Here is a 23,026-nt window from a genome sequence, read left to right on the forward strand (position 1 = left end):
AAAGAAAACATATAAGAGTTCATAGAAAGATATTCCAATACTTCCGTCCCGTATGCCCTGTCCACTTGTCCAGTCCATTTCAAAAAGTTAACCACTTTCATGAAGGTAGCAAAAGGACTGAAGGCATTTACCTATACCGTAAAATCCCATTGCACTTTGCATACAAATCTTTCGGTATTACATTTTATGAAGCTAGCTAATTGCCATGGTCATTAGGATCCAAATGTCTGGACTTGTACCTTTGAGTCCTCTTCTCTATATCTGATCCCCTATGGAAACCCATACCACCTATGTATATGAATGAGGTTTTGGGCTAAAAGTCGATTACATTTTTTCCCTTTTCCCCATTTGTTCAATGCACAACATTGTCGATATACCACTTTGTGTTAAAAAGTAACTTTTACACATAGATAAAAGTATTCGATTTCAAATTCGGGTTCCAGGATACAGTTAAAAAATAAAAAGAAAAAAACAAATACTATAAAATATTTCAGATACCTTTTCCTTCTACATATTGCCACATCATACAACAAGTCTATACCTTACCTACCCTTACCTACAATATCATGATCATGTGCAAAAGGCTATAAAACTTGGGTATATGCACCAGCACAGCATTATATAAACATACCTCAACATTTATTCCGGCAGATGGAAAAGTTTTCATAGCCGGATTTTCCTTTGGGGTGTATCGATAAAATTCCCTTCGTCCTTTGTACCATTTTACAGAATATAGAGTGTCGTTTTCCATGTCGTAATTACATATGAAAAGTGCATTGCCACCTCGTCGAACTGCTTGTGGAATGGTCACTGATACGTCCTTCAGTCCAACGATGAATTCTGTAGAAGATATCAAAAAGAAGACAAAAAAGTCAAAGGTTATATAGATTCATTTATGGAAAGGGAAAAAAGAATAGTAATTGTTTTTTTTTTATATCCTTTTTATCCTTTTTTTAATATCAATGGTAATTATTGAATTCGAGTAGGTACACGTAGCGTATACGTACTTTTAAAGAAAAATCGATTCCCTTGTTTAAAATAAAATAAAATGAAGGCTTTGAATAGGTCTTGTTCTTTTTTTCCTTTTTTTGAAAAGAGATATCCTACAATAATTAAAAACAATCCAAAATAATTACTCTGGGAGAATTTTTTTGATTTATAACATTCAAGTATTTACAGAAGTGAATTTCTTAAAAGTGAACAAATTTGAAGCGGGTGTTCTTTTTTGTGTAGGTATTATGCTCTACTTCTCCTCTTAACTCGATTAAGCATTTTGTTAAATCTTTCTTAATCCTATGGTTACAATAGATGGGTTGGGAAGGGTATGGAGGTGTTCTGTAGAATTCTAAAATCCAATTTGATTGATGGAGATGAATCTTGTAAATTAAATTTTTTATTAAAAATGTTCTTCATTGCTATGCGTCGTTTTATAGAGATAGAGTAAAGAAAAGAGTAAATTAAGGTTTACAAAGTTGTGGTTGGAAAATTCTTTAAGTTGAAAATATTTTACATTTACTATTCATATGTTCAACTTTATTCGTTAAGGTTATTCAGAGTTGATTTTTATAAGAGAGATTTTTAAATATTTGTGGATCTAATATTTTCTAAAATAATTTTTAATTAATTTTAGTTTTGGCTTAGTTAAAATTTATTTCAAGCTTTAATTATAATTATAAATATTTACGGCAATAACAGCTTGTAATGATAAAAAGAAGTTTAATTTAAAAAAAGAATTTAAATTTAAACTTTTAGTAGGGTGTGGCAAAAGGTGCTGATGTTGAAATCAAATTAATTTAGATTCGAATTAACCAACCGAAGCGTCATACGGGTCAGAGTTTCATTGAGGCAACGATCAGCCGATATTGTGCACTCATCATTGCTCCTGTCAATGATTTCAACTACGACTTTGCCCTTCGTGATTTCACTGAAACTGGCTTGTTTCTTGATGGGATTGAGGGAAGTGCTACTGAATAGACCTTTCACGTTTAGATGTAGAGGGTTTATTGGTTCCTGTTGCAGCAAGAACTCTGTTAGCCCATTCGACGCGAGCGGTTTGCTGCGGTGTCCTTTCAGTATAGTGCGTTGCTAAATAAAATGCGATTAATGAACTGAAAGGAAGATTTTGGATAGTTCAAAAGGTTAGTTAAGTTTTATGTAAATATTCATGGCAGAGGTATAGATCGTTGAAATGAAGATAATTACCAAGGTACTTTAAGTATAACCATTAATTAGGGAAAATCAGGATCTATGAAAATGATATAAAAAAGATATGCATATTTTTTGCGTGAGTTCTTGAGCTAAGCTAGGTGAAAACTTTTTACTTTGTTATGTATTGGCAGAAAACAGTCGATTTCGACAGTTTGTTCTACGATCTGTAGACAATATGTAAACAATTATTAATTTTGCGTATCTTAATTTAAATACAAAAATAAACTTGGCAGTAGGTTTGGTTTTACAAGAAAAAATAAAGTTTCTTTTATCTATAGACACAATTTTCTTAAATTACGTAATAAATATTTAATTTTGCGAACAAATCTCTTCAAATAAAGTCTAAAACTTCCTACAGAATAATAATTTATTTTTATCAAAATTAAAATGAATTTTTAAAAATAGCTCTGTCTTTTATTGTATTTCAATTAAAATTTTTCACTCAAAAACATCACTGATGGCCTAAATATGATTAAATTGTTCAACATATCGTTTTCCAAGAATGAATATTGGACTTTCAATTTTCCTTTAAAATATTTTCTTTTTTAGATTGCAGAACTCTCTTTCCGCAAATTTTCAATATAAAATGTTATTTTAAAAATCCTGTAGGATATTTTTTCATGAAAAAGAAATTATTTAAATCGAAAACAAAGTTAAATATTTAAAAAATAATTTTATTAGCAATAATCCATTAAAATAAAATTGATGGAAAACATTTCAAAGAAATTATAAGAAAAGACAACTTATACATAAATAAAATCAGATATCAACTTCTGATATCCACATCTTCTCTGATAGTCAGGCTACTATTAAATCTTTTGACGGTGTCTCAACCAAATCTCAAACGGCCCTCGATTGTCGATCGTCTCTTATGGAGAAGGCGTAGCAATCTAACGTTCATTTTTGTTGGGTGCCGGACCACAGAGGCATCACAGGGAATTGTAGAGCCGATGAGCTCGCTTAAAATGGAACCATCATACCTATTTCACCTAAAAGGGAGAAGATAGGTATACCGATTGCTGCATGTAAACTTTTGCTAGTAGAAACAGCTCTTACGATAACAATTTCTAGGTGGCACAATTTAACAACGTAGGCAGCCACAAAACTCATATAAGTAGACACGCAATACGACTTGGTGTCGACTGGGCTTAGCCTCAAATGACTTCTGCAGGAGCTGTATGGACGGGGAAGAAGAGGAAACAACCTCGCACCTTATCTGCACTTGCCTTGCTCTTTCACTAAGACGCATGCTTCATCTGGGAGAACAATTTTTTGACAATCTCAGTGAACTAGCTAATAAGCATATCAAATATCTTCCTCGCTTTATAAAAAGCTCAAAATGGTTCGACTAGTAAGAAGTAATTCTCTAGATTCATGTGGCATAACAATAGGGCTTTTCTTTTAGCCTTAGTGTGTGGATTCAGTATCTGCAGTCACTTTAACCTAACCTACCCTAACATTCGAAGCTTTTCTATTCCCTGAATTATAAAGGTTACCTTTAATTTAATGCCATCAGAAGGTTATTAATTCTCATCAGCAGGGTCAATCTTACCGGGTTGTTCGGGTTTATGGGTTTACACATCAATTCTTGATATGGAAAAGACTCGCAATTAGATTTTCATGTCAGAAATATCATAAATTACTATCCTAAAACAATGAAGATTCTCCATTGTTTAATGGTCCAAACTTAGTACCTTTCACTTGAGTTGCATTTTCGATCCAAAAACTATTTTTATTTAACGAATTTAACTTTGTTAAATGACAAAAAGGCCACGTTTTGAAATTTAGGTTTATTGCACAGCACCAAAAGTCAAACCTGCCAAATTTATTTTATGATTTTATTAAGGTTCTTTATTATTAAAAAAATAGTTAGAGACTCATAGAATTTTAGGAAGAACTGCTTAGCGAATATTCTCGTTTTATGTTTATTGGTTACAGATTCTGTAGAAACGTGTTTATGTCAAATTTTCAAAATGTAAAGTTCGTATAAAAAATTACTTAAAAGTAGTGTTTTCTTGTGTTCTGTTGGTTTTTAAAATCAACATGGCTTCCTAAAAAATTCCACAAAAGCTTTAAAATCGTTCCGTTTCTGCTTGAATCTTGTTGAAAACTCAGGATTTTTTTAGGAAAGTATTACAATTTTCGAAACTCTTTTTAATTTTTTAAGCCAAATCTAAAGTTCTTATTTGAAAAAACCTATTTCATGACAAGAAGAAATCTTTATAGAATTTGTCAATTTCCCACAAGAAGATGTACCGATGATAAAAAAATTTAAAGTGGTACAGGTATTTATTGAACTCAAGATCTCTGCATGACAGTCCTTCGCATAACATCACGCCATGGGAAATATTACTACACATTTTATTCCGGTTTTTCAATAGAGACTGGAAAGCTTTAAATTTATTTTTGATTGCACACTTTCGCATGTCATAAAATGTGTTTAGTTAACTCAACACTTTCAGTAAGGTAGAGTACACGAATTAGCAACTTCTGCAAAAATATTCTTTCTAAGTTTGGAAGTTGCTCGAAGTATCGAAAATATCGCTATCGTGCAGTATTCGTACAGCGAAAGATCCACGGCAGCGTTTTCAAGAATTGGACATCGCTTAAACCACATTATGGCGTATTTTACGTTACATTCATACCAGTACAAAATGATTTAAGTGCCGATAACAATCGTAACGTTATTGTGAATGACTAGTGTTATCGTGCCCATATAAGAGCTTATTTTTGGCCCCAATTGGACGACATGTGGTTTAAAAAGGATGGTGCAACGAGCCAAACAGAACGCCTTATAATTGATTTATTCAAGGTTAAGTTTGATGAGCGTGTTATCTCAAGCAATGAGCCTGTGTATTGGCGGTCTCGGTTGTGCGATTTAGACTAGATTATCTGGAGCCAAAGTTAAGTTATTGGTTTATGCCAAGAAGTCGACAGCGTTTGAAAGTCTCAGTGGGTGCGGATTCGAAGACTTTCCGGGCCGGAGCATTGGTTTCCATGCGCTCTACGTGAACCAGCCATCTTAGTCGTTGTACTTTTACTACGTCGCTGTACAGACCGTACAGTTCGTCGTTCCATCTTCTCCTCCACTCCCCTTCGATGCATACGGGACCGTAGATCACACGAAGAACTTTTCTCTCGAAGCGACCCAAGGTGCTTTCATCCGCTTTTGTCATGGTCCATGCTTCTGCACCGTATAGCAGGACGGGGATGATAAGGGTCTTATACAGCAACACTTTGGTCCCTCGAGAGAGGACTTTACCACTCAATTGGTTTCTTAGTCCAAAGAAACAGCGGTTAGCAAGAGTTATTCTGCGTTTCATCTCAGCGCGGGTGTTGTTTTCTGCGTTTACAGCGGAGCCTAGGTAGACGAAGTCCTTGACTACCTCAAAGTTACGTCTGTCGATTGTGACGTTTTGACCAAAACGTCGGTATTGTATGTCCTTTCTAGACGACAGCATGTACTTTGTTTTGCCCTCATTAACCGTTAAACCCATTTTTGCCGCTTCTGCCTCAATACTCACAAAAGCCCCGCTGAGTTCTTCCGATTATGTCAATGTCATCAGCATATGCCAGTAATTGGACAGACTTTTGAAAGATAGTGCCTCTAGTGTTGACTTGTGAGCTCTGCACTATTCTTTCAAGCGCGATGTTAAAAAAATCGCATGGCAGCGCATCACCTTGTCTAAAGCCTTTTTTGACATCAAAAGGTTCTGTTAAGTTGTTTCCAACCTTTATGGAGCAGCGTGAATTCTCCATGGTCATCCTGCACAAACGGACGAGTTTGGCAGGGATGCAAAAACTAGACATGGCTCTATACAGCTCGTCCCTGTAGATGCTGTCATATGCGGCCTTGAAATCGATGAAAAGATGGTGGGTGTCGATTTGTTGTTCTTGAGTTTTTTCCAGGATCTGCCGTAATGTGAATATTTGATCAACTGTGGACTTTCCTGGTCTAAAACCACACTGATAAGGACCTATCAGGTTGTTGACGATTGGCTTTAGACGTTCACATATTACGGCAGAGAAGATTTTATAGGCGATGTTAAGTAGACTTATTCCTCTATAGTTGGTGCAGTTTAGAGGGTCTCCTTTTTTCAGGATCGGGCAAACAATACCGAGGTTCCATTCATCGGACATTTTTCTTCCGACCATATCTTACAGATAAGTTGGTGCATGCTCCTAACCAGCTTATGCCCAGCTGCTTTAAAGAGCTCGGCATTCAAGCCATCTGCTCCAGCGGCTTTATTAGACTTCAACTTAGATATGGCAATCTTTCATTATGTTTTGCACATTTTCCCAAATTTCTTCTCATTCGCATCTGAATATCCGTGACTTTTATGCATACGTGTTGAATCTACAAGGCATCAACTTCAATCCAACCGTATATGGCCAAGTGTTACATTACGCATTAACACATATTGTAAATGTAACTTAACTATAAGTTAGCAACAAATTATCACTAAATCCCTAACAGCTAACATATAAGCTAAATTCCTTTGTTCAAACGACGACGACAATTTCAACAATAGGAAATTCAATTAGAATGGTTCTATGTACACATACCTTCCTATATTGTACATTATAAACCTACATCAATTATATAAATGTCTAACAAATGTCATTAATATATAAATGTACACGTCTGTCTGTATATACATACCTATAGATACGTATCTACCAAAGCCAATAATCATAACTGGTCGCATAATGTCCCACTCAAATAGGAAAATTGGATGCTCCTTTGAATTCTTTGTGATGTCATAATCAACACAATAGAGAAATAAGAGACAGAGAGAAAGTGCTGATGGACAAATGAGCAACCAACATACCAATAACAAGAAAGGAAAAAAAGTCCCCATCAGAAGTACCAATTTTTGTTCAGATGATGGCTCTGGCGCTATCACCATCGTTGTCGTCCTCATCGTCATCGTCATCGCCGCATCACTGTCATGGAAAATATAGAGTGCTTCTCCACAAAGGCTATAACTACATTCCAATAAAAACATGAATAACGAGCGATGGCTATAATAGACAGTACATAGATAGTAGATGAAATTTCCCAAAAGGATGAGCCAAATCATCATCATCATACACGATGAGCACGACTACCAGGACGATGACGAGAACGAGACCGAGGAAGAGAACGAGGAGTCTCGTCGTCCTTTTCCTTTAATCAAAATATCAAGCCAAACCAAACCAATGGCACATGTGACAGCACATCATCATGGTCTTCGTCCTCATCATCATCATCAGGATCAGGATTGGAAAAATCCAAAAATCCACCAAGGGACTTTTCTGGCTAACTCACTGCTTGCTTGGTCAATCGTGATTATATGAAAAGGACAAAATCAACCACGACAACAGGACAGAGGACACAAGACTCACATCAGGGCAGAGCATCCCATTGCGACATACAATTATTGTGGGATGGAATTTCGTTGCTGCTCTCGATAAACTTTAACGGATTAAGAAAGAAATTGGAAAATTCTTTATATCGAACAAATGGACAAATATTAAACTTAATACCATTTCGCGAATTGATGATATGCAAATAGTTACTTTGTGTTCAGTCGCCCTGTTCCCGTCCCCGTCCCCCCATCAATATCTAAAATGTCCTTTATATAATGCTTAGTTTATTTCATAAATTTTATTAGTCGACATTTGAATACGAATACTGTACTGATGGTCACATGCCGAGAGAGTGATGGGGGAAAAACTTCAGTGAGTTCCGAGTGTACCACTTCCTGGCTAATATTCATGTAATCATCTACGCCTTCATCATATTGTCCGTGTAATCATCACACAGAGAAAAAGGAGTAACGAGAGTCCTGTGTGCGAAAATATATAATAAACCTCTACAGGAAATTGTAAGCAGTTATTTGTAAGTGAGTGCACATTCAGAAAACTTTACCGCACAGCAATGAGAGAGTCATCATAGCATGATTTTAATGTTACCCCAGCATGGAAGAAGTCTATTTGGGATTAGAGACACTCAAGCTGGGGGTATAGGGGAGGCCACACAGCATTGGCAAAGGTCTTTATGTGGATATTTCGTTTTTTTGTATTTATGTAAATACATGTGTGTGCTGTGAAAAATGTTAATATAAAATTGAGAGAAAATGTGTTTAAGGTTTTGTTGGTCTAACCAAGGTTGGTCCTCCTTCGTCCTTTCTCCTTGCTGCTGATGATAATAATGATGGTTGGTATCTCGTCGCACCGATGCTGAATTCAAAGAATAAAACCTTTATACGGGCTTAAAATACCCACCTATAGACCCACACACACAACAACAACAAAAAATACCTTAAGAACCTGCCAACTACTGTAAATATAAATAAAGCCCAACTAAAATGTCGTGTTCCTTTTTTTGTTTTTGTAATTTTGAAATTTCATTCCAACATTTTATTTGCATTTAAATTTTAATGAAAAAAAAAATAAAATGTCATTTCAGTTTATTCAGTGCGAGGATTATATTTCCTAGTCCAGAGGTTCTCTTGAGGTTTTTTAGTAAATATGTGGCCATATATGTGTATATTGAAAAATCACAGCTATATGAAGAGAGTGCAATTGAAAATTGCAATGCTATAATAATCGTTTATGGTAAACCACAGGCCAGAGAGACACAGGTTACCCATAGCCCATCCGTTTATAAAGCTTTCTCTATATACAGTATACACCTTCTAAACACAAGTTTTAAAACACCCATTTTCACTTACCTACGTGTTCTACGGATGATGTCCGAAAATGGAAAAGGATATGGATTTTTCTGTTGAATATTACATTTTGAATCTTTTTATATGTGGTTGAATGAGACAAATTTAGATGCAACAAGAATATTTGTGTAGTTGTGGTTTTTGGTCACTGTTTTGTAAAACTAGGTATAATAATTGAGAACTAAGCATAAAGTGGAAATTCAGATTTGAAAATATTAAACAAACATGCGAGTTTTGAAATTAGCTCTTTGGCACGATTCTGCGTCGTAAGTATTTGCTTTTTTTGTTTAAAATTAAGTTCTCAGTTCAACAATTAAATTAATTATAAAAAAACTTAAAACTGAATAATGAAACTTATATTTAATATAATTGAACTCTGAAAAAGATTTCAGTTGTAATAGTGAGTGATTATGAGTGATTTTATTATTTCTTGTTGTTTTAAAGTGTACATGGTTCACAATAAGCATTAGGCTTTTACCGTCAGCCTAAAAAGAGAGTTTTATGCAATACAAACAATGAGCTCAAAGTTGCAGATCGTTTGGCTCTCTACGCTTGCCAACTGAAAATTGTCGCGTGTGATGTCTGCAACCTTTTAGATTAGTTTATACTAATTTCTTCTTAATTCATCGATGTTTGAATCTGTTACTGATATATTTTGTTCAGTTTGGAGTCTCGACCATTCACTGTAGAATTGAAAGTTTCTAGTTTAAAAATGATTGACTATTTTATATACAAGACTAATTCATATTAAATAAGTGAGCGCAATCTAAGGGGACGCTTCAAGATGAAGCAGTTAGTTTGAAGTGTTGCAATGGAGTCGTAAGTAGTAGTTTTTCCACTTTTTCAAATTGGTAGATGTCTCAAACTTCAGCAGAGTAACACGTGGAAAATATCATCACTGCTTCGAAGACTATGTACCTACTCTGAGGTTATGGCAATTTCTTTTATCGCAAAGACTGTTCTCTGCAACTGCAGTTTTTCGCGCCTTTGAATGCCTCCAGTTTTTCTTGTAAATATTTCCTGAAAGATACTTAGGTATTTCGTATAATGTTTGTTTGTATTCGTTTTTCTAGGTCCATTTCTTATTTCTAGCATTTCTCCCCGTACCGTTTCGAGAAATAATTTTCTTTGACTTTAGATTGTCCAGTTATAAGTAACGCATGCTACAGTATTTTTCAAGTCGGCTTATCATAGGTTGCATCCCACCTATACTTTCTACTAAAATAAAAATATCGTCAGCGTATTTTTTGAAGTTCACATTTTTAAGGAACTCATAAGGAATACGATCTTCCTCTGGAGCTTGGTTTTCTTTGCAGTGGTTGACTATTCGTTATATGTACACTTGTATTATTTGTTGGTCTAAAATGACATCTTCCAGCAGCAGCATTGCGTACTGTGTGTCATTTTCGATGGATGATATATTCAGTAAATGTTTCAAATATTCAGGTAGGACATGGGCTACAGCTACCTTGGCTTAATGTTAAGCCATTTTCATTTGTTTTATTTTCTAAGAAGACGCAGGATTTTTGGCTGCCACACATGCTAAATCACTTACCATAATGGTTAAGCTTTTCTTTTTGCCTTTAATTGAATTGGCTCAGTAGATTTACAGGTGGTAAGAATGTCTATTTCATTTATAGTTCCTACACAGCTGAGGTCTGCTAAGACGAGATCATTATTTAGATTTTTCGAGAGTATTTTTGCCAAGATTTAGATGGTCCGTGGATTGTCTATTTCGATCTTTTAGAAAATTGAAATGCGTCAATTACTTGACTTTGAAATCATTGTAAAGCAATTGGTTGCGCATGCAGTGCCACTTATAAAGGCAAAACTCCCTTCTATATAACTTTTGGAAAAAGTTAGTCAAACGGTTTCACACATTTCGATAAGTTATTTACCGGTTTCCATCGATTTAGTTGTCCATTGAATTTCTCATTTCTGTTATTGACTCAAATAAGATATTCGTTTCAAATTTCAGGGCTTGTGTGTATCCAAATGTTTCGTTAAGATCGCTTAAAAGAATCGCATTTTATATTTTTTTCAACAAGAATTTATGAAGATTCATAAAGTCATTAATTCATTTGTCTCAGTTGATGTATACTGGTATCAGATTTTTTTTCCTTCAGTTACAATTTCTATCAGATCACGGTTCAATATTTTAACAAAATTTACAGCTACGATTCTTATTGAGTTTCGTTGCGAAGTTATATTTAAGATTTTAAAATTATCTACCTTAAATTTTGCACGTGGCTACCGGAAATGATAAACAAAAAAAAGGGGCTGGGATGCGACCCACACTGATAACTTCCCATCCCGTCTGTCGATTTGTCTTGCTTAAAAGTTTGTCTATATGTACTCAGATCAATTTTTACCAAATTTGAGTGCTATTTTTTGTAGATTTTTTTTTTATGAAAAAACGGACTGTTGGATTTTTATATAAAAGTTACTGAATATCGAAAACAATATTTTCTATGAAATAAAATACGTTTGAAGCCAATATTTTTAATTTTTGAAAAGCTATTTGAGTCGAAACTAAATTTTTATCAAGTTTTAGTATTGTTTTTTTTTTTAGGGTTTTATTATTTGTAAGAAAACTGTCAATTCGAATTTTTTCAAAATTTTATCTAATGTCGAAAACAATATTTCTTATAAGATAAAATTAGTTTGAAGCCACTATTTCAAATTTTTGAAAGATATTTGAGTGGAAAATCAATTTTTACCAGCTTTTATAAATTTTTTTTTTAGGTTTTTATTTTTTGTAAAAAACTGTCAATTCGATTTTTCTCAAAATTTGTCCTAATGTTGAAAACAATATTTCTTATAAGCAAAAATTAGTAAGAAGCTAGTATCTCAATTTTTTGAAAAGATATTTGAGTCGAAAATCTTTTTTTACCAACTTTTGTAAATTTTTTTTCGGTTTTTAATTTTTTGTAAGAAAACTGACAATTCGATTTTTTTCAAAATTTTACTGAATGTTGACAACAATATTTTTTGAAAGATTAAAGTAAATTAAAGCCAATATCTCAAAGTTTTAAAAAGATATTTGAGCCGAAAATCAATTTTTACCAACTTTTATTAATTCTTTTTTTAGGTTTTTATTGTTTGTGAATTTTTCCCACCATTTTTCAGAATGTTGAAACAATATCTCTTATAAAATAAATTAGATTAAAGCCCAAATTTCAAGTTTTTGAAGAGATATTTGAATCGATATTCAATTTTTGCCAATTTTGACTAATGTTTTTTTTTTATTTTTATTTTATAAAAAAACTGTCAATTCGATCAAAGTCAATTCGATCAAGTCAAAAACATTAATATTCGTTGCACAAAATTGTTTTGGAGATGAAATCATATTTAAGTCATAAAATTTTGGAGGTGACAAATATTTTTTCAGTTTTTTTGATTTATAAAAAAACCGTTAAATGGATTTTTTTTAAAATATACTATATAACCAAAATTTTCACCTTTTTTTCAAACTGCTATGGTAAAAAAAACCATAAACGCAATTTTCTTGAGAGCCGTTTCTGCATCTTTCTGCTTTATTATCTGTATAACAAAATTTATTTGAAATCGATATCTCTTCTGGTTCTCGAGCTATGGACGACGAAAAAAACGTCGCGAACGTACGTACACACGCACGTACAGACATCTTTCTAAAAATCTCTAGGGACCTTGAAACGTCAAGAAATGTCAAAATTTTCAATTTGACAGATCGGACCCATTGCAATAACTTCCTAAGGGAAGTTAATAAAAAAATACAATCATACATATTCTTGTTTCTTTTCTTTTCCATCAAAGTGCCAGTTGCAATACAAGTAAAAATTATGAAATTAAATTAAAAATGGTTTTGAATTGAACAACGTTTCAAGGTCCCTGCAATTATAACTTTCGTTTGTGCATAACTTCTTTAAATAAGGTTTACCTTTTTTCGTCCTCCTTACATCAAGAATTTACGAAGGTATCAACTTCAAAAATATATTTTGCTTTAAACATAATAATATCAAAATGGTATTAAAGGGCCTTTTAAACAAATTCTGCAACGCTGCTATGCTAGTCTTTGACTTTAACATTTTTCAATCCCATTTCAAAGATACCCTTTACCTGTTGCTATTTTGAGTCCGTATTCTCATGTTGATTTAAAGTCTAAATAAATTAAAATTGTTAAAATTGTTCTTTTACATTCCTTTGGAGTAGGCCTTAAGTCATGAATTAATGTAGAAAACCGATAACAAGAATCAGACAATAAAATTGTTAAGTTAGTGTTAGCTGATAAGTTAAAGAAGGTTTAGAGGACAGCTTGCGTGGGCACCACAGGGGTTATGCGTACTTGCCCCCAACGGACGCCTTAAACGTTATTTTGGATCTTCTACCAATCGACCTTTTTATTAAATACATAGTTTCCTGCAGCGCTATTAGGCTGAAGGAATCAAACAGCTGGTTGTCAAAATTTTATGGTCACAGCAACAAAACGAAATTGATTCCCTCCGATATTATCTCGATAGACACTGACTACTGCACTCCTACTTTGAGCCTTAGTAAGGGTTTTAAGGTTATTTTCCCATCCAGAGAAGATTGGGAGGATGACATCGTGTCGATAGGTTTTGACACAACCATCTTTACTGGCGGTGGTAACCGTGGCATGATGGTTAGTGCGTTGGACTGTCATGCTAGAGGTCTTGGGTTCGATCCCTGCCTATGCCACCTAAAGTCTTTTCACGGGTACTGCCTCTTGCGAGGAATTGACAAATTCTCCAAGAGTAACTATTGTCATGAAAAAGTGCTTTCTGAAAATTAGCCGTTCGGAGTCGGCATATAAACTGTAGGTCCCCTCCATTCCTGACAACATTACTCGCACACAGGAATGGTTGAGAGTTGTAAGTCACTAGGCCTTGGTTCTCAATGGACTGTCGCGCCACCCAATTTTTATTTTATCTTTACTGGCGGCTCAAAGATGGAGTGCGGAGTTGGTTCTTTGATCTTTTCTGAGTCCTTAAATGTAGCCAAATCCTTTAGGCTTTCTGACTTCGCTGACTTTGTTTTTCAGGCTGAACCAAAACCGAAATGCGGCTATCTTTACAGGCAGTCAGGCAGCTGTCAAAGCCATTAACTGGGCCATATCCTCATCTTAATTCGTCCAGCAATATCGCCATAAGCTTATGAGCCTGAATATTAACCTCGGTGTCACCCTGATCTGGGTTCCGGGCCATAGTGGTATCGTGGGAAATGAACAGGCTGACGAGCTAGCCAGGCAAGGATCGGCCCTTCATAGCTCACTTTCGGGAATGGTTAGCATTCCTCTTGGTGCTATGATGCATAATATCTAGGAAGATACGGCCCACCTATAATAAAACCCTTACAAACGATCTTCTATGCAGGCCAATGCAAGACAAAGCCAGGATTGTTGCGGCTTGTACCGGACATTGGCCTATAGGAGTTCATGCAGAGAAGTAGGGTATCTCTTAAAACACATTTTGCCGTAGTTGTAGTGACCAAAGAGAAAGTGAAACGATAATCCATTTCCTCTGCAAATGTCCTGCTTTGGGAAACACTAGAATGAAATACTTTGTAAAAGCATTCTTTCACGAACTTGATGAGCTATCTGAGACAAAGATTAGAGACCTAATCTTTTTTTCTCAATGCGACAAATGGCTCCAACATAATCGCTATGAAGCTTCTCTATAAATCTATCCCTTTCAATCAAAGGTCAAACGAGTTTTTGGTATCAAAACGGCGCACTACAGCGCTAATTGGATCTAAGGCTAGGTTGCCTTGAGATCGCCATTTGTACCTACCTACCTAGTGTTATGTTTAGTTTAGTTTAGTCAAGTTAAGTTAAGTTAAGTTAAGTTATAGCTTGTGTTAAGCTGAATAAATAAATATTGACTGACACCATTCGTATGAATTAAAAAAAAGTTGTTACATTGAATATTTTAGGAACAAACAATTGAATTACCTTCTGAGGTATTTAAAATGAGGAAAGTTAACTTTTTCAAAAGCTGGTACAATTTTAATAAAAATCCAATTCACAGTTTTTTACATAAATTAAAAACGTAGCAATAAGAATTGTTCAAAATAGAATTCAGACTCTTATACCATGAAACGAAAGAAATACATGGAATTGAAATATATTTTGTTTCATACAAAAATATTGTTTTTAATGTTTATTAATGTTTATATGTAAGCAATGGACATTTCTTATAAAATATAAAGCTTAATTAATTTAACGTGCTATATATATTGACCGAAAACAACTCAATTTTGAAGGTCTTGAAAATACAATTTGGCTTCATTTGCTTGTGGCCTGGGTACCTGTGTAAGTCGCATCCGAGCCTCTTTTTGTTTTACTTCTTGTGGACAATGATTGATTATCTGATTGTTTTTATCCAAATTCATTTAATCAAACAAATTGTTTGATTCACATACAAAAATGTCACTTTATTTTAGAAACTTAACTAAGAAAAAAATTTAAAAAGATTTGTATACGATAATGCCCTCAGAAACAATATTTTTTCTTGGACGAAATTTAATTAGGGAAAAATTGACTGGTTACCCTTTCGTATATGTTACTTTCAAAGAAAATTGTATATCCCCTATTCTGGACTTAATGATTCTCAAAAAGATTCAATTTTTGAAAAGAATTCAAATAGGTAAGAGACTTTTTAAACTATATGCAAAGTCATTGTTTTTTTTCATTTTATATTATGTTATGTATCGATTAAATAAAAATTGGGCCTTTAAACCTTCTTTCAAAATGTGTCAAGCTTCTTCTTCCATTGTAACATTTTATTTTTGTTTTTGCTATGAAAACCTTTTATCTCAAACTTTACGACTCTCCCATTTTACTTTTGTCATCCAATTGTCCAATTTTAATCTAAAACTTTTTTAATTCCATTAACCAGTCAAGTGAAACATCTGCTTATAAGAAAAAAAATGTTGTGTTCTTAAAAACTTTTGTTGTGGTATGAATTATATCGGTCCTTTGCCAATAAATTTAAAAAAAAGGAAGAACGACACCTTTGTTATAAAAGAACCACCTCCTAACAATATTAATTTTCCAAAAAAAAACCTTGAAGTCATCTTCTTTTTTATTTTTCTTGAAGTGTTGAAACCACTTAATCGAATAAAATAACAACGGCTGTCTTACCTCGCAAAGAAAAAAACTAAATAAAATAAAAATAAAATTTTCGGCTTCCCAAAATGTGTGGTTCATAAATCTTTCCAGACTGTTTTCTGACACAAAGTTCGATTAGGTTGGTCAGTTTGAATATTTTCATTTTGCATTTTTGAATATCGATCAATTTAAACTTAAAAAAAAACAACAACAACTACAAAAACTATCCCAAAATATGAACAAACATTCTCAAAATGAAAAGGGCCAATACTTTTTTGACATGAATATTGGCAAGTTAACAATAACGCTACTCCACTGCCTTTGTCATAATATATATGTATGTAGGAAGGGTGCTTCCTACAACAACATTTTTGGCCTCTAGGTGGATATAGCTAGGGTCTGGGTTTGGTCTTGGGTTATATGCTAAACGCACAATGAAATAAATTAAACTATGGCATTTCTCCAAAATTATATACAAAAGTAGGTTTTACAACTTGCTTGGTGCGATTTATCCGTCGACGATGATGGCGACGACCAACAACCGACGACCGAAGACCGAATACCGATGACGACGACGCAAAATATACCCTCAAGGAATGAACCACCATCTGTTGTTAATGTGTAGTAAGTTAAAAATGGAATTTCTTTTCTTTTTTTTCTTGTTTGTTTTATAAAAAGGATGCCAATACACTTTTAGTACTTAGTGTCTGAAGTAAACTCTCATTATACTTCCTTGTGTGTTCCTTAAAGAAATTCTCCAAATCTCCTTCTCTTCACCTTTTCTTGGCTCTGGCTGACACACCCCAAAGTATGATATCCTAGAAATTGAAATTGAAGATTTCTGCGCCGCTCATGTTGGTATAGAGTTCAAGAAAAATATGGAAGAAAACATGAAAATGAAAAACAAAATGTTTTCAAACATTCTGGCATTTTGGGAAACGTCCATTTATCTTATTCTTCTCAAAAAGAAAAGGAATTCCTCAAAAAATATGAAGATGAAGGAATGGAGCAAGGCATTCAGCTCACGCGGTGGATTTGGGAAAAAATAAACGACTGTGTCGAGTTGAGTTAAGAGAAAAAAGGAGTAAAATAAAAATAGAATAAAGAAACTCATATTGAAATTGAATATTTCTCCGTACACACACACACAAACATACATATACATACCTAAATCAAAAAAAGAAGGACGAAATACTTACGTGAGAAAATATATAAAAATGATAATTCACTTATACATGTCATGGAAAGGACATTTATCAATGATGCTGATGCTTTATGCTACTTCAACTGCACACACACACAAATATCTTCAACACCAACTCCCGAGGAAGCGATCCTATATAAAGATCCTTTGCACCAAAAGAAGAAAATGCACGCGAACAGAAAACACTCAGAATGTATGCCATGTCCCATTGAATTTCTCAATTCCATATTCTATGCATGCTTTTTTCTAACTAGTATTATAAAGATATAGAATATATAACTCCTAGTATCTATATACTCGCTTGCATTTGGAAGTCCTCTGTTCGAGAAAAGATCCTTCATCATAATTCATTGTCTTTGCGCGCGTGAAGGAGGAGTTTGAAAGAATAGAGTGGTACAGTGGAAGTGGGGGTCGGTAGAGAGGTGTGAGATATAGATGACGTGTTATCTTAGGAACAAAAATGTTGAGGGAAATTAATATTGTTTTCCAAAGGAATATGAATGTGCCCAAAATACAGTGGGCAGTTTTCTCGTTTTTTTTTTCAAAATGACAACAATTCTCACCACGCGAAATCTAACATTTCCTTAGGTTAAACCAAAATAAGAATACTATTGGGTAAAATGTTTCGAGTTACTGAATGGCTTGTTCGTTTTTGAACAATTAAGGACTGATATATACATCATCATTGCAAATAACATTGATCATCAATCAATAAAATAAATTCACACCTACTCTGAGTTTCTCATGTCTACCCAACGGTGACGGTATCTGTTCTTATGAAACTGGTCATCATTACTTAGTCCAATTCAAGGAATATATTAATAGAAAGACAGGTACTAAACATTCTTGACTTAGGGAAGCATTTTTCTGCCCTTGATATCCCCCATTGATGCTTTTCACTCCAGGTTTTATAAAATTGTAGGGTAAGTCAAGTTTATTTTTTAAATTTTGTGTTTATGTGTTATATGAATTGTCCCACTGTTTGCTGCACCTTCTGGTTCTGTGTAAAATTATGAAAAAGAACTCAATAGGAGACAAAGAAAAATAATTGCACTTTTCAATAATAATTATTAAAGAATTATTCTTCTTTTTATTATTACTTCCTTGAAAATAAATTGATTTATTATGTTCATAAATTAACGCGTACTAAGAAGAATTTAAGTGAATTAAAATTCGTTAGCATTTGCGATTATTTTTTATTGCTTTTGTTTGGTTTGGTGTACAAAAGCAAGAAGCAAAACAGTTGAAAATAAGATAAAAACATAAAAGTGCGTATACGCCCGAGTGTGCCAGATATGGATTTTCAATGTCACACTCTTGTTTATGTTTATCATGTTTATTTATTCATAATATAAATTAGTAACGCTAAGTTAACAAACAAAAATTATAACTAAATAAGTCTAAATAGTATTAGCCTATCACGATAACGAGACAAAGTTACTCCCTGTAACCATGAGAGAAAACATAAAGTTAACCTGCATAACAAATTTTTTACTACTTCAAGTATATGAATATAAGTGGAGTAATAAGGGGGCCAAATTATACAACTGTATTTATGGGCATAGGTTAAAGGACATAACCGACAAATGATAGACAAAAAGTGTTAAAGACATACGGATCTTGGAATTAATTGCCAAATCTTTTTAAAAAGTTTAGAGTTCTATAAGAAAATTTAAAATTGTATTGAATTAAGGGTGATTTTTTAAAAGCTATAGGAGAGGTTTTCAAAACAAAAATTAAAATGCTTGAAATCTTTATTTTAGTCCGAAAGTACGGTCCATATAATTTATTGTTTTTGTACAAATGTTGACCTTGACTACGCCTCAAATGGTCCATCCGCTAGCTTTAACATAGCACTACAAAAATAGTCTAAAGGCGTTAAATCCACGATCTAGGTGGCCAATTCACCGGTCCCGAACATCAAATTAAATGATCACCGAACTCGCCTCTCAATAACTCCATTATTTTTTTACACTTCAGAATTTTCAGAAAGTAGTTAGCTTATAGCAAGCTTCAAACCACGATAAGAGGCTCATCATAAGTGCGTGTGTTAGTTGTTAGAAAAATAATAATTCAATTAAAGCCTGACACTTGCACAAAATACAAAACATAATTAACATTAACATGAATTAATACAGAACAACAAAAGATAAAATAAAGACGTTTAAGATAGTGGAGCTCTGGTTCTAAACAATGATTCTAATCCCACCTTATTTAAATTTAAATCTATCTATGAATAGTTTAAATAATATAAAATGCTCATTCGACTTAAAGCTTCATTTTTCCCATAGTTACTTCTATGGAAGCCAATATGTATAAAATCAAAAGAACGTAGGTGATGAGTTCCGCCTCGATCTTCCCAAGGAAGACCCTTTAGGGCAAAGCGAATTAAGTTATGTTGAATTAATTCAATACGTTTTCTATAAATTTCGTAATAAGAAGTCCATACTGGCGATGCATATTCAAGATGAGGACGAACATGGCAAGCGTACAAAGAAAGAGTAACATAGGGATCATTGAACTCCTTTGCCCAGCGTTTTATAAAACCAAGCATAGAACTTGCCTTATTGACAATAAACACCTTAATCTTTAAATGTGGAGACGCGACTGAGTTTTTGCTGTGATATACGATAATCAAATACACTAACGATTCGTGTTTTTTAGTAAAAGTTATAGTCTGGCATTTTAAAGGGTTGAGGGCAAGGCTATTTTTTCCACACCAAAATGTGAAACTATCAATGTTGGCTTCTAAAAGGAAACAGTCATGAGTGGACTTTATAATCTTAAACATTTTCGTGTCATCAGCAAAAATGAGAACTTCACTTGAACGGTTTTATGACGATACATCGTTAATTGACAGGATGAACAGAAAAGGGCCAAGATGGTTTTCCTGGGGAACACCAAATTGAGCAACTAAAGGTTCTGAAAGACAATTTCTCTAAATTTTACCTCATAGGATCTGTTTTCAAGGTATGATTTGATCCAATCTAAGAAAAATGGTGGAAAACAAAGAGCTTTGAGTTTAAATAAAATAATTCCGTGGCTTAGTTTGTCAAAAGCTTTAGAGACGTCAGTGTATACACAGTCAACTTCACGACCTTCTTCTAAAGCGTTTGAACATATGTTTGAGAATGTGAGGAGATTAGTAACTGTTGATCTTTTTTTCACAAAACCATGTTGCAGTTTGCAAATAAAAATTTTACTAAAAAATGCGACTTTTTCACAAACAATTTGTTCAAACAATTTAGGAATGCAAGAAAGCTTTGCAATGGGCCTGTAGTTGCATATATCAGACTTGTTACCTTTCTTGAAAATTGGTGTCAGAAATGACTTCTTCCATATACTGGAAAATTTGCCTGTTTTAAGAGAAAGTTTGAATAAGAACGTAAGCTGTTCAACTAAAGCATAACTACGCTTTTTTAGTACTATCGGGGGAATACCATCAGGACCGGCTGAGCAGTCATCATTCAACGCAGATAAAAGATCAAGGACCTCACTCTGTAGCACAGGTATGTGACTACAGCAAGTTTGCAAAAATGTGTGAAGATTATGAAAATATACTTTATCAACTTCTTAAGGGCTATTAACAAATGACTCACGGAAATTCGTTGCGAAAGCGTTACAGATATCAAAAGTTTTATCTAACAAAAGGACCTTGTAAGCGAAGGTAACTGGAAAGCCATCTGATTTTTTCTTTAAGTTTACATATTTCCAAAATGTGTTAGGATTCTTTTTCAAAGAGGTGCCCATATCATTGACATAACAAGCGTATACAAAATTAGAAAGAGACTTAAATTCATTAAAGAATTCAACATAAACAGGGAAGTTGGTTGAAGACAGAGTTTTGAGATAAGTATATTATTTCTTTTGTTTCGAAGTAAATGCAGTTATTTCTTGTACCAAGGGTGGTTGAAGTTAATATTCCTTGATTTCTTAAAAAGTTATTTTTTTTAAACATTATTAAGGATCTTATAAAAAATTGAAACTGCTTCGTCAATATTAGAAAATGCTAAAATATCAGCAGTTCCAGAAATGGTTAAATCTTCAGGCAACAACTGGAAATCAGATCTTCTGAAGTCAAAATTATATAAGCAATCAAAGGAATTACTGTGTTCAGTAAGGGTTTCAAGAAAAATGTCCAAGGGGGGTGATATTTATCAATATTAGTAATTCCTGATCTAGATTCTAGAACAAGAGTACTAATAGCGTCAGAAGAAAATACTCAAAATACTTTTTAAATTTTTAATACAGTTTGTGTCCTTCAAGTCAGTAAGAAGGATTTTATCGAGAAAAGATAGTTCCAATTGTTTCGCGAGCTGTGTTGCATGTGGTCACACATTTTGAATTTCTGGCAAAAAAAGATCATCTCACGGTAGCGCTCGCTTTTCACAATAACTTTACGATTCGCATCATCTTTGAAGTAGTACGATCCAATGATGCCACCAGTTCATAAACTACACCAAGCTGTGACTTTTTCTGGATGCATTGATATGCTTGCAATGCTTCTGGCTGATAATTTCTTCAAAATCGACAATTTTGCTTATTTAGGTACCCAAAAATGAGCTTTGTCGCTGAACACCATTTTCCGGAAGAAGCGCGCGATGAACTTTCTTAACAGAGCACGCTTTTTGATAATAAAATTCTCTAATTTGCAGGCGTGGTTCGTTTGTAAGACAATTCATGGTTTAATAGAAGAAGATGTTTAACAACAGTGAAACAAAACACGAAACGTGTGTCTGTTTAAACCATTGTTGTCAAAAATATATTAGCTACAAAATGACCCTTTACTTTTAGTAAAAGTTAAACTTGAGTCCAAAACTATGCAAAAGTCTGAGAAGTTAGAGAGTGTTGTTAATTCACATTTTTAACAGAAAATTTTTTTCCATGCTGACTGTTACAGAAAGAAGAGACACAAAAAAAAGCAAAAAGCGTAACAAACAAGAGATTCAAAAAGTTTAAAAGAATTGTTAATAGAATAAGACAATTTATATATGGGACGATAGTTACAGATAAAATGCTTGGTACCTACCATTTTTTGAGCATGAAATCACGACAACAATTTACGTTAACGTCAAATTATAGAATTTTGTCAAGTGTAGAAGATTCAGAAATTCCTAGATTTATTTGAGCTTAGTGGGGAAATTGATTAGTATTCGTGTTAAGTATCGAGGTATGGTTATGGTTCTAAGGCAATTTCAATAAATTTGCCAAACATATTGGACAGCTTTTCAGGGTTGTGACTCGTGTCTTCCTTATATGTCATGTTTGGAGGATAAGAGTCCAATTTTCTTTTACAGTCAACACACTTTAAAATGTTTCGTGGATTAACTTTAAGTTCACATTCAGTATTTCCAACGAAATCTTCATAAAAACAATCATTATTGTTAATACATTCATATCTGCTTTCTAATCAACGTCAGCACTTAACTGGCTATATTTTACGCAAGTCCTTTTATTTTTTTAAACTATTAAAGTGCTATGCATTGTTATATCTGAGTTTAATTTTACGGAGAGGTATGTTCTCTTCATTTAATTGTTTATTATTTATGATACAGAAATATAAACAAGAACAAGTGTTTTGTTTTTATGAATTTGTATTGAGTTAAGTTGAATTAGTCGTAGAGAAGCCATTGTGTCCAAATCGAAGTCCATTTTTATTTGTATGCACAAAACTTCAAAGTGGAATTGTTGGAAGTCATAGATCTTATAAAAGAGTTTTTACGATTTATTAATAAACTTCCTCCATTTCTTCATTACTACAATTTAATTACTCCTCAATATATGCATCTT

The 23,026-nt window shown here is 33.6% G+C and overlaps 1 protein-coding gene across 2 annotated transcripts in view; it reads right to left on the minus strand.

Annotated features, from left to right (window-relative positions):
* The window catches only part of LOC129941159 (uncharacterized), a 203,132-nt gene that overhangs the window by 79,204 nt on the left and 100,902 nt on the right, over positions 1 to 23,026 (minus strand). For both annotated transcript variants that reach the window (XM_056049726.1, XM_056049725.1), the window contains exon 3: positions 632 to 840. In XM_056049726.1, the coding sequence (XP_055905701.1) occupies positions 632 to 840 (209 nt within the window). The remainder of the gene's footprint in view (positions 1 to 631; positions 841 to 23,026) is intronic.

The sequence above is a fragment of the Eupeodes corollae genome, chromosome 1 (genome assembly GCF_945859685.1).
Source record: "Eupeodes corollae chromosome 1, idEupCoro1.1, whole genome shotgun sequence".
NCBI classification, from domain to species: Eukaryota; Metazoa; Arthropoda; class Insecta; order Diptera; family Syrphidae; genus Eupeodes; species Eupeodes corollae.